This window comes from Sinocyclocheilus anshuiensis, unplaced genomic scaffold (genome assembly GCF_001515605.1).
Source record: "Sinocyclocheilus anshuiensis isolate Anshui unplaced genomic scaffold, SAMN03320099.WGS_v1.1 scaffold166, whole genome shotgun sequence".
Classification (NCBI taxonomy): domain Eukaryota; kingdom Metazoa; phylum Chordata; class Actinopteri; order Cypriniformes; family Cyprinidae; genus Sinocyclocheilus; species Sinocyclocheilus anshuiensis.
In genome coordinates this window covers 1381464-1397821 of record NW_015546050.1, presented here as the reverse complement: position 1 = coordinate 1397821, position 16358 = coordinate 1381464, and the positions used below count along the sequence as shown (strand labels likewise).

At 37.2% G+C, this 16358-nt stretch overlaps 1 protein-coding gene across 2 annotated transcripts in view; it reads right to left on the bottom strand.

The window, feature by feature from the left end:
• Positions 1-7214: 7214 nt before the first annotated feature.
• Positions 7215-16358, bottom strand: part of ifngr1la1 (interferon gamma receptor 1-like a1) — a 26421-nt gene continuing 17277 nt past the window's right edge. The window contains exons 1-7 of one of the 2 annotated variants that reach the window (XM_016500356.1): positions 12496-12622; positions 11481-11598; positions 11199-11374; positions 10512-10645; positions 10236-10407; positions 9513-9634; positions 7646-9116 (exon numbers count right to left, since the gene is read on the bottom strand). In XM_016500356.1, the coding sequence (XP_016355842.1) occupies positions 8787-9116; positions 9513-9634; positions 10236-10407; positions 10512-10645; positions 11199-11374; positions 11481-11598; positions 12496-12610 (1167 nt within the window). In that variant the 5' untranslated portion in view covers positions 12611-12622 and the 3' untranslated portion in view covers positions 7646-8786. Of the gene's footprint in view, positions 9117-9512; positions 9635-10235; positions 10408-10511; positions 10646-11198; positions 11375-11480; positions 11599-12495; positions 12623-16358 lie in introns of those variants that run through there. The other variant, NM_001360901.1, reaches the window with a different exon arrangement.

The following is a 16358-nucleotide window of genomic DNA, read 5'->3' as shown; positions in this document are numbered from 1 at the left end:
AGGAAATCTGCAAATTCTTTTAGGAAATCTGTATACAGCCCTGGCGGTCTATACACAGTAGCCAGAGTAAGAGATACGATACATTTCTTTTGCATATCTGACAGTGTTAAATGTTGTTTTCGAATGCAGCTCGAACATGTCCTCACCTGCACTCAAAGGTAGACAAACATCCGCCATTAAAGCAAGTAACAGTGAGTAAAACAATGGTAATGTGTGTGAATAGAGTATTAGCAATGTACGCGAGATTAGCTGCAACCACGCTGGTGATGCTAACGGGCTATAAGCTAATAGGACTCGGGAAATCAAAAAATAACTAGTGATAACAAGGCGCTCTGATTGTTTTTGTTGTAGAATACGATATATAGGATATATTCACACATTATAGAAACGAAAATTATGGTGTATAAAATTGACTTTAAGATAAAAAATAGATGATAAAGAATTAACTTGATGGAGCTCAAACTCAAAACACACGGCAGCAATAAATAGTATTATCTGCAGAGATTATCTCACCCTATTTAGTCAATATAACACAGATTTTAGTATAATTGCTGGGGATTTTGATTGTTGCATGAATGGCAGCTTAGACGAATCTTCACTGTCCGTTTCCAATCCCAATGCATCAAAGGTCTTAAAGACAGCCTCCAAAGATGCAGGCCTCGTTGATGTATGGAGGGAGTTTAACCCTTCAGTTAAAGATAATACCTTTTACTTTGCAAGACACAAAACCTACTGTCGATTAGACTATTTCCTCCTACCTCAAGCTTATCTCTCCTCTGTCACCTCCCGCAGTATACGATTCTTATATCAGACCATGCACCAATTTACCTTTGGTTATTCCTGCTCCAAAAGAGTTTATTAGGTCAGTAAACGCAAGTCCTAATGCATCATTTGTATTATCAATGTGAATGTTAAAATCTCCGACAATAAGCGCTTTATCAACAGTAACCAATAGGTCTGAGAGGAAATCTGCAAATTCTTTTAGGAAATCTGTATACAGCCCTGGCGGTCTATACACAGTAGCCAGAGTAAGAGATACGATACATTTCTTTTGCATATCTGACAGTGTTAAATGTTGTTTTCGAATGCAGCTCGAACATGTCCTCACCTGCACTCAAAGGTAGACAAACATCCGCCATTAAAGCAAGTAACAGTGAGTAAAACAATGGTAATGTGTGTGAATAGAGTATTAGCAATGTACGCGAGATTAGCTGCAACCACGCTGGTGATGCTAACGGGCTATAAGCTAATAGGACTCGGGAAATCAAAATAAAACTAGTGATAACAAGGCGCTCTGATTGTTTTTGTTGTAGAATACGATATATAGGATATATTCACACATTATAGAAACGAAAATTATGGTGTATAAAATTGACTTTAAGATAAAAAATAGATGATAAAGAATTAACTTGATGGAGCTCAAACTCAAAACACACGGCAGCAATAAATAGTATTATCTGCAGAGATTATCTCACCCTATTTAGTCAATATAACACAGATTTTAGTATAATTGCTGGGGATTTTGATTGTTGCATGAATGGCAGCTTAGACGAATCTTCACTGTCCGTTTCCAATCCCAATGCATCAAAGGTCTTAAAGACAGCCTCCAAAGATGCAGGCCTCGTTGATGTATGGAGGGAGTTTAACCCTTCAGTTAAAGATAATACCTTTTACTTTGCAAGACACAAAACCTACTGTCGATTAGACTATTTCCTCCTACCTCAAGCTTATCTCTCCTCTGTCACCTCCCGCAGTATACGATTCTTATATCAGACCATGCACCAATTTACCTTTGGTTATTCCTGCATCAACCGTTACATTCAGCCAGATACTGGAAATTTAATTCTTCACTTCTTACAGATACTGATGCCTGTAAAAATATTAGACAATGGTTGGAACAGTACAAGCAGGATAATGCTGCTTCTCCTGTTGCTCCTGCAGTGGTATGGGACGCGGCCAAAGCTGTGATTGGGGGGCATCTGATTTCATATACATCTATAAAGAAAAAATCTATGATTAAGCAGACTGAGCAATTGAAGAAGGAACTTCTTTACTTAGAACAAATTCCCAAACATTCACCTACAGAGGTAAACTTGAAGAATCTTAACACTGTCAGAAATAATCTTAATTTACTTCAGATTGAGCATCCTAAAAAACTTCTATCTTCAACTAGGCAACGCTATCATAATTACTGTAATAAACAAAGTAAGCTCTTAGCCTATCAACTCAAAAGGGAGCATCAGAATCAGAATCAGAATCAGAATTAGCTTTATTCGCCAGGTGTGCGCAAACACACTAGGAATTTTTTTTTTTTTTCAGGTGCTCCTGGTAGATACACACATGCATACATACATACATACATACATACACATCTGACATGAGAAAAGAAAAAAATATTTAAATAGTAAGACTTAACAAAAAATAATGTGTATACAAAAAATAATGTGTATGAATCTGGAACAGTAGATTTATGTACAGATTTGTGCATTATTTACTCTATATACAGTTGTATAAATAAAGAGATATGCGTATGTATTTACATAATACTTGAGAAAGAGGCAATAATTAAGGATGTAGAATGAATTACGGAAATGAATTACAGAACGCAGGTAATGATTCATATGTTAGCTGTTTAAGCTGGAGATGGCATTGGGGAAAAAACTGTTTTTATGCTATCTGTAGCGTCTGCCTGAAGGGAGAAGTGCAAACAGGTTGTGTCCGGGGTGACAGGGGTCTTTTATGATGTTACCTGCCCGTTTCTTCACTCTGGAGTTGTACAAGTCCTGAAGACTGGGCAGGTGCACACCAATGATCCTTTCTGCTGTCCTAACAGTCCGTTGCAGTCTTCTTAAATCTGATTTGCTGGCTGACCCAAACCAGACAGTTATAGAAGAGCACAGAACCGACTCAATAATAGCTGAGTAAAACTGTGTCATCTGTGCCTGTGGCAGGTTGAACTTTTTCAGCTGACGAAGGAAGTACAACCTCTGCTGGGCCTTTTTCACAATGGAGTCAATGTCTGCAGACAGCCAGCTGCTCGACCTCCTGTCTATAAGCAGACTCGTCTCTGTCCTGGATGAGTAAGAGACAGTCGTCTGCAAACTGCAGGAGTCTGCATCATCCACAGACCTGTTTGCTCGGTAAGCAAACTGCAGGGGCTCCAGCAAGGGTCCAGTAATGTCCTTCAAGCAGGCCAACACCAGTCTCTCAAATGACTTCATGACTACAGATGTTAAAGCAACAGGTCTGTAGTCATTAAGTTCTGTGATTTTTGGTTTCTTGGGTACAGGGATGATGGTGGAACATTTGAAACATTTGAGCATGTTGAACGTATAAAAAAATGCATACGTGATAAGCCAGGGCAACTGAAGTATGATATGCAATCAATCAAGTCCTCTTTTCATGGTTTTTACAAACAGTTCTACACATCAGAAAATCCCTCTGAGACAGATATTCATTCATTTCTAGAAAATATATATTTGCCCTCATTGTTAGAAGAAGACAGGGAGCAGTTGAACTCTCCTTTTACTCCAGAGGAGGTATTTGAAGCAATCTTGTCTCTCCCCTCTGGAAAATCGCCAGGCCTAGAAGGATATCCCATTGAATTTTATAAGATCTTCTGGCCTCAAATTGAGCCTTTGTTTATGCCCATAATTGCAGATTTTGTGCAAAATGGAACTCTTCCTGAAACAATGAGGACAGCTGTAATATGACTAATACAAAAGAAAGATAGGGATGCTGCTGATTGTGCCTCTTACTGTCCAGTTTCACTGCTCCCTGTCGACTTTAAGATAATATCTAAATTATTTGCTCGTAGGTTAGAAGATTTAATGCCCCAGCTGATCAACCCAAACCAATTCAGTTTTATAAAGGCACAAAATGCCCCTGATAATATTTAAAGGCTACTGAACATAATTGACCACTCGACTCTGCTCAACCAACCAGCATTGGTAATATCTTTAGACACAGAAAAAAAGTTTGACAGGGTCGAGTGGTCATATCTATTCTCAGTATTGAAGAAATGTGTGGATAAAATGGGTGGATAAAAATCTATGTATAGTGGCCCACAGGCACAAATACAGGTGCATCTCAATAAATTAGAATGTCGTGGAAACTAATTTGTTGAGATAGTGAATTGGTGGGTTTTTGTTAAATGTGAGACAAATTCATCACAATTAAAAGAACCAAAGACTTCAGTCTGTGTGCATTGAATTTATTTAATACACGAGTTTCACAATTTGAGTTGAATTACTGAAATAAATTAACTTTTCCACGACATTCTAATTTGAGATGCACCTGTATGTGTAAATAGCGATTTTTTTTCTGAGAAGTTTGGCCTACAAAGGGGCTGTCGACAGGGTTGTCCCCATTTAATTTAGCCATCGAATGGCTTGCAGAAGCTATATGGACCAGTGAAGAGATTACAGGAATTGGCATCGGTAAGATAAATAACATTTCTTTGTATGCAGATGATATAATTTTGTATTTATCAAATCCAGAAAACACAGTTCCAGTAGTGTTCGATTTAATGAATACATTTTGGAAGATATCAGGATATAAAATTAATTTAACAAAGTCTGTTAAATTAAACAAAAAATGTTCTCAGAATATGTACATTTTCAGTAAATTAAAGACCATTTCACCCTTTAGTTGGGCTCAGAATGGACTCAAATAACTTGGGGTCAAATACCTTCCTTTCTCACTTCTTGGAAGTATTAATTTGATAAAAATGAATATACTCCCACGATTTAGTTTGTAAAGTGCAGAAACTTGACACATACACATATAAAATTGTCAAACTCAACTGGTAAATTATGGCAATAACAGCAAAGCCATGAGTGCAATTTCCTGGAAATACCCATACCGATCAAATGTATGCCTTGAATATATTGTATGTGATTTCAGATAAAAGTGTGAATGAGAATACTTTGTATGATTGGTACAACATAGGATTGTCATTTTTGGGGCCCCAAGCTAATTTTGTATTTGTCTTTTTTATAGTCACTTTTTCTCAGTGCAGAAGCTCTTATATTCTACATTCTTGATCAATTTTGATTAAGTGCAAATTTGCTTCTTTCTTCAAAGAGCATAAAGCTTTAAGATTAGAAGAATTTTAGAAATAAATAGAAGCCTTTTAATAAACAGTGCATAAAGCAAAAAAAAGGTCATTGATGTCATATATTCCCACATATTACATATGATTCCCCTTGAACTTGAATTCTTATTTCAATCATTACCTAGTCTCAGCCTCAGACGTCACGCTCACCGTTGGCTGAGCGTCTGATTCATATGGCACACAAAATCGGAAACACTTCAGGAGTTTCGAAGTCATCATTGGATTGGCTGATTTATATAGGATTTCCGGGAGACGTGTGTGTCACGTTCTTTAACGTTCTGCCTGGAAACAAATATGCCGTGATGCCAAATCCCCTCATGTTAGAAGAAAGCCATCGTGTTTACAACTGTGACAATGAGCGCTTATCAGGATCAACTAAACGCTGGATTTTCAAAAGTATGTGAAATATTTAAAGTTCGCAGCATAGAATCTTTAAAATACATCCAAGAGTTTAACACACAGTCTTTTATTGTGGGGACATTTCCACGTCCCTAAACATGATGTGGCACAAAACGAAACGTGATTGCTTGCTTTACCTGTCAGTCATATGGCCTCTTGGGCGGTCCTTGCCATTCAAAGCGGCCAAGGTTTCCAGACCTTCTGCCGTCAGTCTGAAGGTCTGGCTACGCGAGACTAATCATTACCCTGCTACTTGAACAACATTTTTTAAAGTCCATAAATAAATCAATAAGCTAATTTATTTGGAAGAATTCAACACCCCGGATATCCTTTAAAACATTAACTAGAACCAAAGAAAAAGGTGGATTGAGTCTCCCTGACCTTTAGCTGTACTATTGGGCCGCTCAGACAAAAGGTATGATTAACTGGATACATGAAAGTAGAACTGCTCACTGGACAGATATTGAAGAAGACCTCTATTCTCCTACGCCTCTGATCGCTTTACCTTTTATTAACAACATTAACGCATTACATTCAGTGACACGAACTTATGTTGTTTATAATATACTTAGAGCCTGGCAAGATGTAAAGAGGTTTTGTGGATGTTTTGCTAAAAGTTCTAGTTTAGCTCCTCTATCCTCCAATCCAGACCTGCCGTCCACTCTTGGAAAATCTCTGTTTAAAAAGTGGAAGGAATATGGTATATACCAGTTTTAACATTTGTTTACTAACGGTTCCCTTAAGTCCTTTTCAGATTTAACTACAGAGTTCAAGATTCCAAGACAGGAGTTTAATAAATATTTGCAGATTCGTCACATGATAAGTACTTTTGATAAGGCATTCACAGGAGTGATCTAGGATAGAGGAGATCCTGATGAATTCAACAACACTAAAAAGGAAAATCTCTGTGACATATTCTGCGCTGTTAGATCATCATGATCCCCCCCTGGCCTCACTTAAAAATGTGTGGCAAAGGGAACTTGGGTGTAACTTTGATGAAGACCAGTGGGGGCGGTGTGTAAGAATGTTTTACCCCATTATCCTTTAACAAAATTACAGAACATAATTATACATTTATGCATAGGATGTAACTCACCCACTTCATCTGAGTGAAATGTACCCTAATGTATCACCTAGGTGTCGCCGATGTAAAACATATATAGGATCAATTATGCACATCTTCTGGGAATGTAGAAAACTTAAAACATTTTTGGAAAGAGCTACACGATTTCACACATGTGCTCTTTGCAACTCATTACACTGATGAATTTACTTATAGTTTGTTTCCAGAGTACATATGCTGAAATAACAGCTTGTCTGTACACAGTTTTGCCAACTGTGGAAAAATTGTGGAAGTAGGGACATATAATATTACGACATATATATTGAGATGATTCTAGGTTAACAAATCAAGTGGCCACTAGCTGAGTGGAGTAAGAAGACAGTTCTCCTCCAAACTGTATGCATTCAGTGCCAGAGAGTTTTAATCAACAGCTTTAGTAATGACGCAGCCATTTATTGTAATTAAAATGTGTGAAAGCACATGAAAATCAAAGACATGATATACAGATATCAAGTTAAAGTTGAAAAATAAAATTCAATTAGAAAACAGTGTAAAGTGCAGAAACTTGACATACCTGTACACACATAAAATTGTCAAACTCAACTGGAAAATTATGCCAAAAACAGCAAAGCCAAAAGAGTGCAAATTCCTGGAAATACCCATACTGATCAAATGTATGCCTTGAATGTATTGTATGTGATTTCGGATAAAAGCGTGAATGAAAATACTTTGCATGGTTAGTACAACATAGGATCGTCATTTTTGGGGCCCCAAGCTAATTTTGCATTTGTCTTTTTTTATTGCCACCTCTTCTGCTCAGCGTAGACTCCTATATTCTAGATTCTTGATAAATTTCGATTAAGTGCAAATTTGCTTCATTCTTCAAAGATCATTAAGCTTTAAGATTAGAAGAATTTTAGAAAAAAAATTGAAGCATTTTAAGTGCATAAAGAAAAAAAAAGTCATTGTCATACCACATTATTCCCCTTGAACTTACATCTTGGCATTTTTCTAATTACTAAATAGTAAGATCACAACTATATTATGTAATGTTTGCTCATGAGGCATTCAGAGTAATGCAGTTCTGTTTATTCAACCTACAATGTGTAACATTTTCAGCCAGAGAATTGAACAATTACAGAGAAGCGTCTGGCAGATATTAACTGTGGCTTTTAGTAGACATCTGAATATGGTGTTATCACAGCAAACACTTCACAAATGTTACAGAATAAACCACTGCCTAGAAATGTGCATATAGTGACATAATCAAGTGATATATTCAGCTTGGCAAAGTTCTCCAATGTGAAAGCTCCAGCAGCACTGAATCCAGCACGTCATTCGCCTCTGATGTAAATGTACACTATGACACGCGTTTCATGACAAAATCAAGAATAATAGTAACAACCTGCAATATCCCCTTATGAAAAACAGAAAAGTCATGGCTCATATGCACGTACACATGCAGTGTTAGTTCCTCACACACTAGAGAGGCCTTGCCAAAGCATCAGGAGTGTGGAAGATGTGTTTTGCTGTTGAAAATGCAGCAATTTCTGGACCCACCTCTCTGAAATTCTCATTGGTTCATGGATGCCTGCTTCAGACTGTGTTTCAGTTAAAATTATCATTTTTACAACTTTTGGTTGATTAATGGAGCGTCATATTTGCAATTCACTTATCTCATTGTCCGTTTTTTTCAGGTGTACCAAAATTTTGAATTACGCATTGCATTGAGTTGTAGAAAATGTTGGTAAATTTAGATAGGAGGAACTACTTCATCCAGCTATGCTGAATTTATTATTTTGACAAAAATCACATATTGCTACTGGTACATTTATGGCAGGACATTAACCATTTTTCATTTTTTCCCTTTACAATGTCCTGTTTCACCTGTTTTTTGTTTTGTTTTTCCCATTAGCAAAATGATTTTATTTACACATTCATTTATCTTAATGCAGGTTAGTGGGAAACTCACCATGGCTGTAGTTAACACGGTCAATGCATCTAAACTGTCGCACATCACAAAAAAACAGATTGCACTCACCACAATCAAACATTGTGCACTGTGAGTACCAGATGTCACACTGCCTGCATTATAGATAGATTTGATTTTAATGGGTGCGATGCAGTTTTGTCACGGTGCACACCAGACAATCAAATGATGACCAAAAAATGACTTGGTGTGAACTGCCCATCTTTTCACTTTCAGCCCTAAAGTACTGGTGGCCGTGGGCCGTATCCCTCAGTAATGTCCCCCGGACTCATCTCCTGCAGGAATTTGGGACGGTCATAGTCAGACGACCAGCAGAAGCCTTCAGAGTCGTCGCAATTCACATCCTCTTCAGAAACCTCAGGTAGATACACTACTGTTTCCTCAAGGATAGTGTTTTCTTTGCAGTCTCTCTCATTCGGGGAAATGGGGGGAGAACCATAACTAGAAGTCTCATCTGTCAGTAGGGGTGTGTGTCCCTGAGGTGTCATTGCAGAAATGGCGGTTGGCTCGGGTTGGGTTGTAGGAGCTTGGCCAGGTATAACATTCCGCTGCATATGGAAAGGAGCAAACGGTTAGGTACTGCTGTTGGTGCTACTAAAACTACTGAGTCAAGAGCAAGTCACCGGACACATCACAAATACAAAACTCTGCTGAATAAAGAAAAACTCCTAAAGAAACAGTTCACCTGAAAATGTTCAATTCTGTCAATGTACTGATCTTCATATTGGTTCAATCATGTATGACTTTATTCTGTGGGTTGCTCTTAAAATGAAAGTGGAACTCACAGGGTATCACTATGAGAGGGATATTCCCACAGATGATAAAAATGTTTGGACCAACATAAGGGTGAATACTTTTTTTGCTGAAATATGCCTATATTAGAATTTAAATGAATAAATAATAATAATAATAAATACACAATGAAAGGACCGAAAGACACGTACCAAAAATTCAGGAATTTTTGGGATTTTGGACAACTTCCTGCAGAGCAGCCACACAAAGCCAATGATAATGAAGAGCATGACGGTCCCTCCGCCTAACACAGCTGCGATTAATCCCGTTTTGTCTACAGAAAAGACAAGAACAATTCAATTTAGCATCTACTCTAGTACTCACAAATACTTTTACTGACTTTATTTCAGAATAAAAGTTCAGAATTTCCATGCCACTATCAAAATCAGACAGATCAAAAGTTTTCAAATAAGTTTCAAGCGCTCCCCCAAACTGCCACTGATCAGACAGATCAATTAAACAGTCCCTTTTCAGTATTGAATGAATTATGAATATACTTTTAGGGTAAGGTAGTTCTCTTTGGTGCAGCTAGAGGCACTCTACACTCTTCACCAATAAAATATGCCATAACCAAAATCGATACCATAATACAAAATCTGTATCCACTGGTGTCTTAGTGGTGTCTGAAACTCATGTGCTCATTTAATCCCAAAATGCACCACAATAAAACGTGCACCCATAATGCACCATAATGGTGGTGATTTCAAACACCGCTCACGTCAGAGCTCTCAAATGGACTCATTTATTTAGCATCCTGATGGCTACATTAAAGAAATAAATACTGATTCTCACACAATGCCTGCACTTAATAGCATGACAGGAAAGCTGCACTGCATTACGAAACATTTGCAAAATTAAACGGATAATGCTTTTACCGGTCTCGGGCATCTGCTGAGGGACACAAACATTTCTGTAGGTATATGAAGGAATACCAGCAATCTTCCCTTCAAACTTCAGCTCAACACACTGTCCAGCTGTGCTTTGGTTCAGGTGGATTTCTCCAGTGCACAGCTCCTCCTCCTCAAAACACAAGTATGAAAACTTTTGCTGTGGAAGGAGAAAAGAACAGAGTGATTTTAACAATTCAACATCCTAACATGACTAACATTTAAAGAAGGACATGGGGGAGTCTGTGCGACTGCTTTTCCAACCTCATCATGTGTGACTGTGTACATAAATTCTTCGTTCAGAATGTTTAGCTCATGAAGAAAGAAAGGGTGCTGAAAGGACACTTCAATCACGTCTTTGTGGACAGACGTATTTACAGCGGGAAAGTCCAAAGAGCCTGGAAAAAGAAAAAGCCAATATTGTTTAAAGTCAAAATAACAAGAAAAAAAGAAAGAAGTAATCCTGTGAAAGACTAAAGCATATGAATTCCAACACTAAAACAATATCCAAATAGATTTGCATTTCCGGAAGGAAACCGCAGCAGTGCTTGCAAGGCAGCAGAATGAGAGTTAAAGTTTTAAGGAAGTTTCATTTTCTTTTAGGCTCTGGTTATTGGTAAATTAAATGCTGCCGTATAAGAACGAACATGTGATGCAGTGCTTTTCTCACTACAAGGCAGCTGTATTGTTAAATAGATGCAGTAGAGAAAGGACAAATTAAGCAAAAATTAATGACATCAACACTATCTGCTGAACACTGTTTTAACGCAACTCAATGCAAGATTGACCAAATACACCAACGGTTTGGGCTGAAAAAACTGCAGATGTTTTATTCTTAGAAAACGAGCCTTAAAATGTCTGAGAAACATCAATAGTGTTTCATCATCAACAGGGCCTTGCAAACACTGTAATAAAGTTTCCAGATGATTAGGTTATACACAGAGAACTTACATTTATGTTTTTTCTCATCAAAAAAGTCTTTGCTGTAGGTGAATCTAATGGAGACGCTTTCTGACTTCTCTTGCCCATCATGCGCCGTCACGTACACCAAGTAATCATCACTAACATCTCTGCTGTAGCTGCTGATATCAAGGTACGTCTGAGTCGTGTCAACTGTTTGGGAATCACTAGAGATAAATGGGACAGAAAGATTAAGGAATGAGATTGCGATTAAGAAATGTCACATTTTTTTAAATAGTATTTTTTGATCAGCTGCTTTTGACACACACATACCTTTCATAAGCTTCAACCCTTACACTGAATTTCAGCTGTTCGGATGGGTTACTGTAGTTCCAGTAGAGGACATTCACAAAGTTGTGACAAATAACACTGACGTTTGTTGGAGAAGGAACTGTAGGAAAAAAAGTTTACACAATTACACAAAACTCAAAGCTCACGAGAACAACAAATCCTTCCAATATTTCTCAACGGCTGCTGAAATGCCGAGGCATTTCTAAAACAGACGTCATCTTCTTCAGAGAATCTTAGATTAGATTTTGAGTTTTGCTCAAACACAATCACTGAATTTTGGACACACACGACTGAATCTTATTATCTAAATATAAATGTGGAAAATGAGTGTGGAAAACAAATATATAAAAAAATAAATAAATAAAATAGTGAAGGAAATGCAGCAAACAAGTGTCAAGCATTCAAGGAAACTTTGTCAATAACCCCTAAAACCAGCCTGGACAGAGTGAGAGACCAGCTAAGATCAGTAAACCAGCTTAGACTGGAATAAGAAGTTTTTATATTTCAACGGGGTAAATACAGTAATTCCCATACTTCCATTTGTGTTAATAGATTGTTTGATTGATAATATATAATCTGAGGCTAATCTATTTGTGAGTCATAGTATATAAATATATATAGGCCTTAGATAAATACATGTGTTTTTTTAATGATCAACCATCATAACAGCCTGATATTTCAGGTCATTCTGAACTGAGGAAGTGGCTGATAGCATGTGCCATCACAGGAAATGCAGGTCTTACTCAATATGAAGACTTAAAAAAAACATTCAGTCTTGTTCATGGAAGTCCCTGTAGCATTTTACACATTGGTATGCATTGCTACTTTGGTACATATAAAATCAAAACAAAAGCAAAAAAGAAAATACTGAAAATGAAAACAGAAATACTCCAAAAATACAAAAATGTAATAACAGTCACCTGTGTATATTTTCATTTTACTTTGGTACATATAAAATTGTTTATTATTATTATTATTATTATTAGGGGCCAAGCACCTATTGTATCCGTCAGTTGTCTTCTTCTTTCATACTTGAAGTCTATGGTTGCCCATAGAACCGCTTGCGGGAAAGTTATGAAATTTGGCACAAAGATAGAGGACAGTTTCATCATTAGTCATAGCAAAATTTGAAGTCTCTATCTCAAACTCTCTAGCGTCACCAACAGGCCAAGTTTGCACTCATGTTTCTGCTAACAACTTTAAAATAGTAAGGTTTTAAAGCAAAATTATTTTCCCCTCAGATTCCTTGGCTCATGCCGAGTTGAATGCACACCAAAATGTACATTTCTATGGGTCAAGATTGTTTGCAGTTTTGAATTTTCCAAAAAACCTACTTTTTCAGAATTTGTCCAAGACGTTTTATCCAATTTTCACCAATCTTGGCTCTGATCATCTTCAGAGTATTCTGGCAAAAAGTTATCAAACGTTTTCTGATATACCAAACCGTTCTTGTAAAGCAATTTAACAAATCTGGCTGAGTTTGTGCAAAAATTGATATCTCTGCAATGCTTTAGCTAATTCAGACCAAACTTAGTATGTGTTATATCAAGCATGACCTGAAGTAGAGACCTGCGCGGGACTAGGGATATGCCGGTATCAAATTGTCATGTTGCGATTAATTGCTAATGCTTTTATCACGGTATACGGTATTATCACAGTATTGAAATTTAGTTTAAAAAAAGTGCTGTCATAATACAGTATAACAGGTTTAATAACTTTTTTCTTATAACAAAAATAACTGAACATTTACATGGTTTGGCATGGCAGAATGCGAGCAGCACGCTTCCTTTATTATCACAAAAAGCTGACATCTCAGTTAATCGCAATCTCATAAAGCTCTGTTATAACACTAAATATACGCACAATGAATCTTTCACAGTGTCTAAAATGAGAGGATTCGTGAGCACGCAATTTCAGCACTGCGGTGAGTAAATTCTAACTTAATCACCTCTGATTGGCCATTGCGTTCCAGAAATCAACAGCGGAGTCTGTGATTGGCTACATTATAAATGGAAACTATCTCTAGCTTGCGCGTTAATCATTTTAATGTTATTAGTTGTTCTTTTTGCTTTAGTGCAACAGATAAATAACAATTTATATGTTTTAGACACTTTATGTTTAGATAATTTCTATTTCCCGCACCCGCACTCGCCCATCAAGAGTTGTCCCGCGCCGCACCCTGTTGCGTTGGGTCCCGCGGTACTCCTGCGGGAGTGCAGGTCTCTAACCTGAAGCACATGAGTAGATTCAGCACAGCGCCTACTGGTCAAAAGATATTTAAAAAATTACATTTCTGCTTATAACTTCTGACCAGTGTGGCCAAAAATCATAAGATTGGTTTCGGTAGATTCGGAACGAAATACTGTATCGAACAATACATAATTTTCCTATGTTAGCCTTTTTTGGGCATTGGCCAAAACGGCGTTGGTTTTGAAGTAAAATTCTGTATCAACAAATCTTTAACAGGGTTCTCCAACACTACTCCTGCAGAGCTATTATACTGCAGAGTTCAGCTTCAACTCGAATCAAACACATCTGAACCAGCTAATCTAGTGACGGCCGCTTTTGAATCACTGCTTCGTGAAGCTTCGAAACCTTTGAATAATTTGTTTCGAAACAGTGGTTCGGAGCGTGTATCACGTGGCAAAGTCACGTGATCTCAGTAAAAGAGGCTTCATTATGGCATAACCGTTTCGAAACGTTTTGAAATTTCAATAGTTCGCCTTTGGGGGGCGATCTCTGTGAACCCGTGAATCATGCGAGTTCACTGTGATCGCCCCCAGCGGCAAACCATTGAACCTGATCTCGGATCAGTTTGATCAATTTGTAGACATTTTTAATGAGACATTTGTGTAATTAAAAGGATGAGTAGTAGTTAATAGTCTCTTACTGGCCTGTTTAAACAAGCTCTCCATAAAACAAACAAAACAAGCCCTTGCAAATTAATAAGAATTATTTTAAAGATGCATATTATACAGACACTTCATTTTTAATGGTATTTTCTTATTTATTTTGCATTCAATATATTATACTTTCAAGAAAGCATTTGCATTCAGTTTGTAAAAGCTTTTTTTTGCATGGTTTGACAAGCGTTTTTGTTGCATTTACACAGTTTTGACCAGCAGGCGTCACCAGCATGTGGTGTTGAGCGCTTCGAAACAGTGAATCATTTTGCGAAGCAATTGATTCGAAGCTTCGAAATGGTTCGCTTGGTTCAGGGCTACCAAACTACAAACAGGTGTTGAAGCAGAGCTGGATCTGAAGTCTGAAGGAAGGTAGCTCTTCAGGAGCAGGGTTGGAGAAACCCTGTATAAATGTATAAAGAGTAACATTTTTGTCTTAAGTGTGTCAAAATACTTCAGACTTACTTACTTACTTCTTAACTTTATGAATCACTCTTATTCTTAAGTTTAAGACTAGGTCTCAGCTCCTAAATTATGTAAAGAGAGGTGGAGAGGTCTCCAACCTAGTTAGGAGTAACAAGATGGCAGCAAAGAGGAGGAGACACACACTTTCCAATGAAGATATGACGTTTGGAGTTATATGATGATATGGAGTTGATCAAACGATACAAACTTGATCATCAAGATAGTCAATTCTTTTTGTAACTGACCAAGTAAGAAATTTAATAACTTCTTCCACTCTACAAATCAATGCTCGGTAACTGCAGAAATGAAAGTAGTAATACAAATTTTTTTTGGCTGGAAAATTGGAAAAATGCAGCAATGCACTAATGATGAGGGTCTTAAATATTGAGGGTCTTAAGTCTAGGAATAGGAGTAAAATTACGTCATTCTAAGAATTTTGACACACTTAAGACTACAATTTCACTCTGAGCGGCTTTATACATACGGCCCCTGGGCCCGTATGTATAAAACTTCTCAGAAATGCTCTTAAGAATAGTCTTAGGCTCTGACTTAAATGTCAAAAAATTCTTAGTTACAAGTAGGACTTTTCTAAGAGTATGAGACTTTTATAAAGAAGCTAAAAGCAACTTTTAGTAAAGTCTAAGACTGATTCTTAAGTGTCGACTGAGGTGACGCTTAAGTATTGCAAACTAAGGACTACAATGATGTCAACACAAACAGTGAGTCTGCTCATGTGAAGTCACAGCAGCACAACACTAATCATTTAATGTAACTACAATAAAACAATTTTAAGACACTGAAATATTTTAATATTTTATTTAAAAAAAATACTTTGCATTGTGCAAAATTATCACAAATTGTTACTGATGCTTTGAAATTGTTTTCTATTGGTATGTCTCCTTGTTTGCAATTGTAGCACTGATGTGAACATGAGTTCCATCAACAGCTCCAACAACCCCAGGAAAGCCCACAATCCTCATGAAAGTGGCTTGTTTTTGCAGCATGGTTTGTCAGGCAGTTGGAAAGTCAAAGAACTGCCATATAGTAGTGGCCAAAAGTGATGCCGGCCTAGGAAATTTGACATCTTCACCCTTAATTAAAAAAATAAAATAAAATAAAATGTTAAAGATTTTGTAAGCATATTGCATAGTTGCTTAGAATCAATTGTTTTATTTGTGATAATAATGCAATGAAACATGCCAACATGACAATGCGGTCATAATTTTTGGCCATGCTGTCATACAAAGAAATTACGAACACATGCAAAAACAGCGTATTATACTTCAGCTTCATTCATCGCACCAAAAGATAAACTGCAGTGCTTTACAACTATAGGACAGGAAGAGCTAAATAAACTTATCACTGCATCTAAACCAACAACATGCCTGTTAGATCCTGTACCCACTAAATTACTGAAAGAGTTGTTACCTGTAGCAGAAGAACCGCTTCTCAATATTATTAACTCGTCGTTGTCTTTAGGTCACGTCCCAAA